Below are 12,253 nucleotides of genomic sequence, written 5' to 3' on the forward strand. Positions count from 1 at the left end.
GAGCCTAGGCTGTGTATTAACACCGTTTGTGTGTGTGTGTGAGTTGAAACAACACACACACACACACACACACACACACACACACACACACACACACACACACACACACACACACACACACACACACACACACACACACACACACACACACACACACACACACACACACACACACACACACACACACACACACACACACACACACACACACACACACACAGGATCATGAGGAGATATTCACTGATTTTGACAACAAGCGTATCTCCAGAATCACTGACTGCACCTTTAAATGTTAGTTCTCTGAAAGGTTCATTGATTGGTCACCTTTAAGAGAGAGAGAGATTTTCCTTCACACAAACATCTACCTGCATAACCGTGTTAAAGTTATTTGTGTCTTGGTCCACTCCCTCTATGAATTATTCAGGACATGGTTTTAGTTTGTTGACAAGCAGCTGAGCTCCATGCATAACAAGCAAGTGTCTACTCTATCACATCTGTAGCTATAGCACGGTGTGTGTGCGTGTGTGTGTGTGCGCGTGTGTGTGTGTGTGTGTGTCTCAGTGTCTGTGTTTTAGTGCATGTGTGTCTCTTAGTGTGTGTGTGTGTGTCTCTCAGTGTCTCTCAGTGTGTGTGTGTGTGTGTGTGTATATATATATATGTCTGTGTGTCTCTCAGTGTGTGTGTGTGTCTCAGTGTGTGTGTGTGTGTGTCTCTCAGTGTGTGTGTATGTATGTGTCGTGTGCAAGTGTGTGCGTGTGTTCTCAGTGCGTGTGTCTCAGTGTGTGTGTCTGTCTCTGTCGTGTGTGAGTGCAAGTGTGTGTGTGTGTGTGTGTGTGTGTGTGTGTGTGTGTGTGTGTGTGTGTGTGAGCAGGGATGTGTCAGCTGAGGATTCTAGACAAAGCAGTTGGTTTTCTCTCCGAGGGAATTCACCTGTCGGCAGGTAGACTGATGTCCTCAGGCAGAAGCTGCTCTCCTGGAACCAAAGAAGAAGAAAATAAATAACCCATACACCCTTTTGAGAGAGTGTGTGTGTGTGTGTGTGTGTGTGTGAGAGAGAGTGAGTGAGTGAGTGAGTGAGTGAGTGAAAGAGAGAGAGAGAGAGAGTGAGTGAGTGAGTGAGTGAGTGAGTGAGTGAGTGAGTGAGTGAGTGAGTGAGTGAGTGAGTGAGTGAGTGAGTGAGTGAGTGAGTGAGTGAGTGAGTGTGAGAGAGAGAGAGAGAGAGAGAGAGAGAGAGAGTGAGTGAGTGAGTGAGTGAGTGAGTGAGTGTGTGTGTGTGCATTCTTGGTTTTGTACAGGTGAAATATTTTACAAGTTTACAAGACACAGAAACACACCTGCAAATGTCGGTTTATTAAAAAGGTCACATTCTGCATTCGTTTGGATTTTAATTTTTTTTATTATATATATTTGCGTGATGCAGGAGAAGACAGGTGAAAGACATAACATCAGGTGAGGGACATGACAATTTAAGTGTTCACATTTAAGACAAAAACAAGCAGGAGGTCATTGCATATTTTTACATTGTTGTTGACAGGCTGTGTGTGTGTGTGTGTGTGTGTGTGTGTGTGTGTGCATGGCTGAATCACCGCCTCTAAAGGACTTAAAGCAACACACACACACACACACACACACACACACACACACACACACACACACACACACACACACACACACACACACACACACACACACACACACACACACACACACACACACACACACACACACAGGCCTCAGCTGTCAGACTGTCTAGACGGACAAATTAAAGACCTTGGAACATCTCACAGTCTTGGATGAAATGGAAGTTTGTGTTTAGAGAAAATGAAATAAAAAGTACATGTCGCTGCTCTGTGTGACCATGTTTTTCTAGACAGAGTTTAAGAGTTTTGCTGTGTGTGAGAGTGTGTGAGTGAGTGTGTGAGTGTGGGGGGTGTGTGTGTGTGTGAGAGTGTGTCTGTGTGCGTGTGTGTGTGAGTGAGTGAGTGAGTGTGGGGTGGGTGTGTGTGTGTGAGTGTGAGTGTGTGTGTGTGTGTGTGTGTGTTAGTGTGTTAGTCCATGTGTGTGTGTGTGTGACTGTGTGTGTGTGTGTGTGTGTGTTAGTCCGTGTGTGTGTTAGTGTGTGTGTGTGTGTGTTACCAGTGATAGGAGGAGTCTGGTTGTCATAGTGAGAGTTGTTGCTTTCCAGAGCTTCGTCTTCTGAGTCGCTCTCGCTGCTCGTTGCGGCAACCAGGACGGACGGAGACGGATCTATAGACAAGAATGAATTGAAACATGTTATAATCAAGCCCCAACCTCAGCTATTTTTACCGGCATCCAATAAGGAAGTGACCACAACTGTAGTATCCAGAAAGTGCCACTAGGGGGGGTGGTGCCAAGACCGAGCAGTTTTTCTTTGACTCAGTTATTAGACAGGCCGTTTTCAAAGTCTTATTAAACCTATTTACAGCCTGGTCCACGAAACCATTTTAGTCTGTATGTTTAGGTCATATCTCCATGACAACACTGAGGGGGGTGAATTTTTTTGGCCCACGCTAGTTTTTATTCTTTTGGAGGTTAAAATGTATTGGCGCGATCTCTTGAGTGACAGCTCTCCGCCCGTTGTCCCTCACTTTGCCTCGGAGGTATACGTCAGCTATCTCCCTCCCCCTCACAAAATGGCGACGCGCACAAACCAGGATTACTGGATGCCGTGTGAATAACTGAGGTCAGCCCGGATGCTACATCCATATTATTTACTATCTATGGTTATAATAAGAGCCTTATCAGGTGTGAATGTGTGTGGGTGACGGGTCTAGAAAAAACTAATGAGACAGAATGAGAACAGTTCAAAGCATTATGTAATATTCCTATGAGGGACGTGTTTCTGAAACAGTCTCATTTTTCTTCTGATGATCATAAATGACATGTAACAGCAAACGAGACCATCAGTGCAAAGAATGCTATTTTTTTTTATATAGTTTTTCTTAATGCCTGTGTCATGGGTATACGCTCACCCAGGAACAACAGCTGGCGTAGTAAAAAAACACTACCGCTTTTGTCCAAAGGGGGCCGCTAGAATGAACACAATCTGAAAGTTCCTCGGAGCACCTTTAACATTGAGGATGGCAGTTAGCGGGAGAACCAACCTTCATTAGACTGAGTTGTTCCAGACCCTCCTTCCAGCAGGGACTGGGTTCCTGAGATCTCTGACTCACAGTCCAACATGGCCGCCCTAAAACATAAAGAAAACAGACAAATCTTTAAGTGAGAGGCAGAAAAGTTTGGTTAATAACAAAGTACTTTGCATATTGTTATTGCATTATATATTATTGCATTGTTGAGAGGAGCCTGGGACTTAAGAATTTCATGCCAATGACTGATGTGCTGGAATTGTTAATAATAATAATAATAATAATAATTGATAGGTTTTATATAGCGCTTTATTGCCTAGGCACTCAAAGACGCTTTACAGGGTTCCTGGTTCAATTCGTTCACACACAGTCATCCCGGTGGTGGTGAACTACGATAGTAGCCACAGCTGTCCTGGGGCAGACTGACGTTAATGTGCAAAAGCTTTCTTACACCTAACCTATGTTCTAAATCGGTTAGAATCTTTCTACAAAAGAAAAATAAAGAAAGAAACCAAGATACAAGTCACACACACACACACACACACACACACACACACACACACACACACACACACACACACACACACACACACACACACACACACACACACACACACACACACACACACACACACACACACACACACAAACCCCTAGAAAATACCATCACATAGTTAAAAACCCAAAGAAATTAGTTATTAAATGATTAAATTCAAACCGACCCCAGGGTCCTAGTGCCCGTGTGTTTGCTGGCTGAGCTCATGTAGCTGTTTCCTCCCAGAGAGAAGATCTCGTCTCTGGGGCCTGAAGCTCCGTACAGCTGCTCTGAGCTGAGCAGGGGAACCAGGGGGGTGGGGGGGCCGTCTGCCTTCAGCAAGCCTACAGGGAGGGGGGGGGGGGGGGGGGGGGGGGGCAGAGAGGGGGAAATAGGGGTTGAATTTAATGTAGTTTAATTGTTCAGTCTTCAAAATGCTTTTTAACATCATGACGGATGAGAAAATGGGATAAATGCCGCCTTCTTTCTTTCTTTCTTTCTTTCTTTCTTTCTTTCTTTCTTTCTTTCTTTCTTTTTTGTGGTTTGTGTCCTTGTTGTGATGGTGCAGGTGTGTGTGTGTGTGTGTGTGTGTGTGTGTGTGTGTGTGTGTGTGTGTGTTGTAAAAAAGGCAAAACTGCAATTAATATATTGTGAAGAAACTCAGTCAACAGACCTTCATCAGGCGCGCGTGCAAATGTGTGTTTAATGCTTTTATACTTCAGTGTTGGCTTTCCCTTTTGATAGACGAGTTATTCTCTGTTTTCAAGTACTAAGCGATGTTTTGATAGGGGATCAAATACTTATTTCCCTCAATGAAATGCAAAAATATTTATATATTTTTTTTAATGTGATTTTCTGGATTTTCTTTTTGATATTCTGTCTATCACTGTTAAACTTTTTTAATTTTTTAATTTAACTTTTATTTATCCTCGAGAGACCAATTGAGGGGTGACCCTCATTTACAATGACGTCGAGTTCAAAACAAATTCAAAGGAAAAACAACAACACATACAAATCCGTCAAAGAGTTCATGAGATATTGTGTTGACAAGAATGGACCGGACGGACAGAACAATATAATGGCTGTGGCCTTCAGCTTAGCGGCAGTGTGTAGGCGTAGACACAAACAACTCTGTGTTAAAGAAATACTAAGTGCTGTGTGGGTGTTAGTACATCTAGCAGTGAGCGGACTAACGGTGTACATTTATGAGACTGACTTTTTGCTTCCATAACATCTTTCATGCTAGTGGGAATAAAAAAGGTATAAAATGTGCATGTAGGTGTTTGTTTGACTAAACCTTGTCTGTTTGCGTCTGTATATTTCTCCTATACAACCATCAACCATCTTTAACGGATATTATCTCAACATTATTATTTTTTCTTCTTCAATACTCTGAACCAAGAATCTCAACTTCTAAAGCACGTACATCAACTAAACTTTCCATAATCATTCTTAGCACTATTCTGAAGGTTATTACAGAAGGATTTGTTCATATGCTGTTAAATGTCTGATTTATGAGACATTATGTTCATTTAACATGCATTTATTAGACTTGTACATAATCTTGAAAAAATAAAGATGCAATACAAAAAATAACTGTTTTAATGTCAGTAATCAACTGGCAAAGTTTCATGATGATATCTATGAGGTAAAATGTTCGACTCTATTCATCTGCAGTGACTTGCCTGGTTAGAATGATAATAACCTTTATTACGGACACATGGTCCAATATCAAAAGACAGAACAATACATGAACAAATTTTAAGAAAAAGTAGTATTTTTTTCTTTAAATGATTAGTAAAATTAAAATAAAAGATAGGAAAAATAAATAAATAAATAAGATAGTAAAATAAACAAAAATAAAAAATAAAAAATAAAATTTTAAATTTAAAGTAAAATTAAATATCTTAAAATAAATTAAAATATAAAATAAAAAATAAATTCAAAGTAAAATAAAATATTGTAAAGTAAATAATATAAAAAAAAAATCAGATAGTAAAATAAACTAAAATAAAAAATAAAAAATAAAAAATAAAATTTAAAGTAAAATTAAATATCTTAAAATAAATTAAAATATAAAATAAAAAATAAAATTTAAAGTAAAATTAAATATCTTAAAATAAATTAAAATATAAAATAAAAAATAAAATTTTAAGTAAAATAAAATATCTTAAAATAAATAAATAAATAAAATTTAAAAATATAGTAAACTAAACTAGAATATTAAATAGTAAAATAGAGTAATGGACAGTAAACTAAGCTAGTAGCATACTGACCCTCTGCCCCTGCCAGTCCGTCCTTCAGATGAAGGGTTAGTTCTGTGTTCACGTCGGCTCCTCTCAAGCTTTTCTCTTCATCAGGACTTCGTCTCTTCACACACACACTGCTGTCCAACACCGGGGACACAGACTTCCTGGCTGCAACACAGACAGACAGACAGACAGACAGACAGACAGACAGACAGACAGACAGACAGACAGACAGACAGACACACACACAGACAGACAGACAGACACACACAGAGACACAAAGAGAGAGACACACACACACACACACACACACACACACACACACACACACACACACACACACACACACACACACACACACACACACACAAAGAGACACACACACACAGACAGAGACACACACACACACACAGACAGAAAGACAGAGACACACACACACACACACAAATATAGTCTTAGATTAAACATATATGCAGCCAATAACTATCTCAAAAATAAATAAATTCAAAAAAAGGTATTGACTGCCAACACGAGTTGTCTGTGTTCTGGTATAAATAGAGTGATTAGGGATCCTGTCTAAATAGCTCAAGCTCATTGAGACAATTATTTATAAGGAAATGCCAGTGACTGCAATGTGTATCCTTTTAAAACGCTCATATAACACGGATTAAGTGCTTTGCGTTAGTTTCAAATGGACAGCATTCACACACATTCATACACCGATAGCGGCAGCAGCTACCACGCAGGGTGCAAGCTAACTATCAGGAGACATTTAGGGTTCAGCGTCTCTTTGCCCAGGGACACTTGGACATGTGGCGGGGAGACGGGGGATCGAACCACCGACCCTAAGATCTGTGAATGACCGTTCTACCTGCTTAGATACAGACACTACTGTGCAAATGAAATAAGCTGACTAGCTGATCTTTTGTTCTAACAGAACCAGTTTAGCTGTGTAACATTATAAGCATTAATTCAATAGCTACGAGGAACTTTTAAATATTTCTGAAAAAGTCAAATTTTTCCTCTGATTATCATAAATTACATGTAACAGCAAACGAGACCATCAGTGCAAATAAATATATTTTTATACTGTATAGTTTTTCCTAATGTCTTTGTCATGGGTATATGCGCTCACCCAGGAACAACAGCTGGCGTAGTAAAAACACTACCGCTTTTGTCCAAAGGGGGGCGCTAGAATTAACAAAAGCTGAAAGTTCCACGGAGCACCTTTAATAAGAAACACGATTATAAATGGGTTAAAAAAAAATGCAACAATCATTGTAGCCTGCTATCGGTGTATGAACGTGTGTGTGAATGGGAACAGGTCTCCCTTGATAAAGAGTCTCCGGTCTCAATGGGATTTACCTGTAGAAATAAAGGTTAAAAAAATAAAATAAAAATTCAGTTCCTTACCTGGTCTGCTCGGCCTGTTCCTAGCTGCAGCGGCCGCTCTCCCCAGCAGATCCAACTCACTCGCCTTACGACACACGGCCATTTCAGACTCATTCTCCTCCACGCTGCTGTAGTCTGGTGCCGAGGGGCCGGGCCTTGGATCCCCACACCCGCCTATCGACCCTCCTAATCCCCCTACGGAGCCCCCTAACCCCCCTAACCCCCGGGCATCCATAGCCTGGCTCTGCCTCACGTCCGAGATCTTGCTCCGTACCTCGGCCATCTGGGCCTTGAGGCGGATGAGCACGTTGGAGTCTGGAGTGGAGCGTCTCACCAGCTGGGGGCGACGCTCACGCTCCTTCCTGCTGGGAGGGTGAGCTGGAGGGAGAGGGGGGAGAGAAGAAGAAACATGGAGGAGTTAGAATACAGCTGGAGAGGGGGGGGGGGGGGGAAACATGGAGGAGTTAGAATACAGCTGCAGGGAGGGGGGGAGAAAGAATGTGTTAAAATTGAGTTAAAATGACCCAGGCTGTGTTCAAAAAGCCCTACTAACGTCCTACTCATACTAACGTCCTACTCATACTAACCTCCTACTCATACTAACATCCTACTCATACTAATGTCCTACTCATACTAACGTCCTACTCATACTAACGTCCTACTCATACTAACGTCCTACTCATAATAATTTTGATGTATTGAATTTGAGTATAGGAGAAGAAGAAACACGGAGATGTTAAAACACAGACTGTCCCTGTGTTCCAATCCCCATACTATCTACTATTTAGTATGGTAGAAAAAAGTCAATGTACCCCTTCAGAGGATAAACTGCTGCACTGTGTTTACTATTGTAGAGAGACTGTGTGTGTGTTGCGAGTATTGATGATGAGTTTAGTTGCATTGATCTGTTGGCAGAGTGTGTGTGTGTGTGTGTGTGTGTGTGTGTGTGTGTGTGTGTGTGTGTGTGTGTGTGTGTGTGTGTGTGTGTGTGTGTGTGTGTGTGTGTGTGTATTGATCTGTGTGTGTTCAGACCTTTACTGTGCAGCAGAGATACCAGCGGTCTAGCCCCCACACTGCTGCGCTGTGTTAGTGAGTGAGTGTGTGTGTGTATGAGTGAGTGAGTGAGTGAGTGAGTGAGTGAGTGAGTGAGTGAGTGAGTGAGTGAGTGAGTGAGTGAGTGAGTGAGTGAGTGAGTGAGTGTCTGTCTGTCTGTCTGTCTGTACCTTGGCTATGTCTGTCTGTCTGTCTGTCTGTCTGTCCTTTAGAATATTGCTGAGAAAGATTATGCAAAATGTAGGTGATGTAAGTGCTTTAGAAGTTGAATTGTTTTGATTGAGAGTAAGTGTGTGTGCATGGGTGTGTGTATGCCTGTCAGTCTGTGTGTGTGTGTGTGTGTGTATGTGTCCATGTGAGTGTGTATTAAGTGTATTCAAACCTTGGCTATGCAGTAGAGAAACAGGCGGTCTCGGCTGCAGCCCCCACAGACTCTCCACGCTGCTTCGCTCCTTCAGATCCAGCAGCTGAATCAGAATCACGGGGTCGATCTCCAGGAGGCTGTTACCGCTGCTGGAGCCCGGACCGTTAGCTCCAGAGCTAGCCGCAGACGCACCGCTAACGTTAGAAGAACCACCGCGACGATGGAGGGAGCGCAGACTGGAACTAGAGCCACCTGAGAAAAAGCAGTTTAGATGGTTCTAATATTAATGCATTGGATTATTTATTTTTTTGTATAATTCTTTTTATTTTGTTTATTTTGTAACAATAATCAAACAAACAAACAAACAACACCAGACAATACATACAAACTAAGAAAAGAGAGAAAAAAATAAAAATAAGAAAAAGGTAAAAATAAGAAAAAGGACAAATGTATGTGTATGTTGTTCATTTTTGCCTGATCACACACACACACACACACACACACACACACACACACACACACACACACACACACACACACACACACACACACACACACACACACACACACACACACACACACACACACACACACACACACACACACACACACACACACACACACACACACACACACACACACACACACACACACACACACACACACACACACACACACACACGTAACATTTAAAGACACTTAAAGGATTGGATTTATTTAGCGCTTTTCTGGGCACACAAAGCGCTTTACAGGGTTCCAGGTTCCATTCATTCACACACAGTCATACCGGTGGTGGTAAACTACCATAGTAGCCACAGCTGCCCTGGGGCAGACTGACGGGAGCGTGGCTGCCAATTCGCGCCTACAGCACATCCGACCACCACCTCAAACATACAGCAGTAATACACATTCACGCGGGCATGCTCACATACACATTCACACGGGCACGCTCACCCAGGAACAACAGCTGGCGTAGTAAAAACACTACCGCTTTTGTCCTAAAGGGGGCGCTAGAATTAACACAAACTGGAAGTTCCTCGGTGCACCTTTAAAATAGTTTTACTGTTTATTCTCTAAATAGCCCAGAGTGGCAAAAGAGAGAAAAGAAAAGGTTTACTGAGGCTATGTTTAGCAGTCTATGATTTTACTACATTGAGCACCTTAAGATGCTACGGCTCACTGCGGACAAGACACAAGTTAATTCTCATGTTTTAATTAACTTGTGAGCACAAATTATCAAATGAATTCCTTCAAATGTATCAGATAGGAAAGGCTGCTCTGTTGTGATGGTTCTCATGTGTGTGTGTGTGTGTGTGTGTGTGTGTGTGTGTGTGTGTGTGTGTGTGTGTGTGTGTGTGTGTGTGTGTGTGTGTGTGTGTGTGTGTGTGTGTGTGTGTGTGTGTGTGTGTGTGTGTACATGTCAGGAATGGCTGCTCTGTTGTGCTGGTTCTCTTTTTATTGCGAACACTTCTCTTGAGCCCATTAATTAACTAAACAAGTTGTATCTAGTGGCAACACATTAATTAAACATGGGGATTAAAGTGTATCTCCTTGTGTTGCACTCAATAACATTTAAAGTGCTAATTATATTAAAACAAGGGCCTCGATTAAACTGTTAAACTCTCTGTGGCCACTTCGGGGCTTCATAATGGTCGCCAGAAATATTGGGTGTTGTATAAATGTTAATGTATGTATGCCAATATGTCCTTTCAATGCTAAAAAGTAAGAAGAAACAATAAATACAATGAGTAACGCTGTATATTAAAAAGGTGCAGTGTGTAATATGACATCATCAAGAAAGTTCTACAAAGTTCTAGAATGAAACGCTCCCTGGGTAACCCCACCCCTTTTGAATAATAACAGAAGCTACAGTGGGCCTTCAAGGACAAGAACAATTCTAAATTTTAAACAATGCACCTGATGACATTCCAACTATGACACTTTCAAGATGGCGGCACTAGGCCTTGGTCCAAAATATGCAGAAATATGGACATATATGAGACCCTTTCTGAGGGAAAAAAAAAATTCAAAAAAATTTTTTCAGCTATTATGCACTAAATTAAATGTACTTATGGATATTATAATTATTTTCTACAAAATCTGCTAGGAAATAAAACCCAAAATTCTACACACTGCAGGTTTAATGTATGTATAATGGCAATATAATACTATATTAAGGCCCTTGTAATAAGCATTAGTTAATAGGTAATAAGACCCTTGATAGACGCTTTTACCGTATAATGTTTGAAATAATGTATTCTATTCCTTTAATATTTGATTTTAAATTCATATTTCCAGGTGCAGTGAGTCATGTTAGGAGCTGTACTCTTATCCTGCTCTGTGATTGGTTAGAATCCAGATGCTGCAGGAAATATTTCGGCTTCAAAGAGCAAAAGTCTAAAATTATAATAGAAAAAAGAAATTCACTTCACTGAGGCACCAGGAGAGTGTGTTGTGAACATTTTACTGTGTTGACTTTTGACATCTTACACACACACAGCCCACACACATGTTATCTCACACACACAGACACACAGACACACAAGGTGGGCAAACACACACGCTCTCTCTCTCACACACACACACACACACACAAAGAGGGCGAACACACACACACACACACACACACACACACACACACACACACAAAGAGAGAAAACACACACACATGTTGACACACACAAAGAGGGCAAACACACACACACGTTGACACACACACACACACACACACACACAAATAAAGAAGGCAAACACACACACACACACACACAAAGAGGGCAAACACACACACACACACACACACGTTCTCACACACACACACACACACAAAGAGGGCAAACAAACACTTACACACTCTCTCACACACACACACACACTAGAGTGTTTCTATATCAGAACGCTGCACCAACAGTGACTCACCCACTTCAACACCAACACAGTCAAACACAGTGAAGCAGAACCACCATCGTATCACTGTGTGTTCCCAACAACACTAGTAGATTTCAGCCTATAAATTCTCATACACTATAGTGGCCATTTTATAGAGGGTTTTTATTTATTATGGATAGTATATAGAACAAGGCAATTTTTTTTGGAGGGAAGACATTATAGATATGATGGTTAAAAATTTAGAAATTTTAGAAAAGATTTGATGATTTTTATTCTATATATTTTTTTTGCAATGTAGAAATTGGGTGACGTTCCTTTAAATTTAGAGCCCCATTTGATTGGAACATATTAACATATTACTTTATTTGAGTTTTTCTTTAAAAAGGTGCAGTGTGTAATATGACATCATCAAGAAAGTTCTACAAAGTTCTAGAATGCAACGCTCCCTGGGTAACCCCACCCCTTTAGAATAATAACAGAAGTTACAGTGGCCTTCAAGGACAAGAACAATTCTAAATTTTAAACAATGCACCTGATGACATTCCAACTATGACACTTTCAAGATGGCGGCACTAGGCCTTGGTCCAAAATATGCAGAAATATGGACATATATGAGACCCTTTCTAAGGGAAAAAATAATAATTCAAAACATTTTTTTCAG

At 41.0% G+C, this 12,253-nt stretch overlaps 1 protein-coding gene across 1 annotated transcript in view; it reads right to left on the minus strand.

The window, feature by feature from the left end:
* Positions 1 to 233: 233 nt before the first annotated feature.
* The window catches only part of trim37 (tripartite motif containing 37), a 43,513-nt gene continuing 31,493 nt past the window's right edge, over positions 234 to 12,253 (minus strand). The window contains exons 19-25 of the mRNA XM_080041360.1: positions 8,722 to 8,955; positions 7,308 to 7,664; positions 5,922 to 6,062; positions 3,833 to 3,989; positions 3,126 to 3,211; positions 2,137 to 2,247; positions 234 to 973 (exon numbers count right to left, since the gene is read on the minus strand). Of these exons, the coding sequence (XP_079897486.1) occupies positions 927 to 973; positions 2,137 to 2,247; positions 3,126 to 3,211; positions 3,833 to 3,989; positions 5,922 to 6,062; positions 7,308 to 7,664; positions 8,722 to 8,955 (1,133 nt within the window). The 3' untranslated portion in view covers positions 234 to 926. The remainder of the gene's footprint in view (positions 974 to 2,136; positions 2,248 to 3,125; positions 3,212 to 3,832; positions 3,990 to 5,921; positions 6,063 to 7,307; positions 7,665 to 8,721; positions 8,956 to 12,253) is intronic.

The sequence above is a fragment of the Ammodytes marinus genome (assembly GCF_949987685.1).
Source record: "Ammodytes marinus genome assembly, chromosome: 14".
NCBI lineage: Eukaryota > Metazoa > Chordata > Actinopteri > Uranoscopiformes > Ammodytidae > Ammodytes > Ammodytes marinus.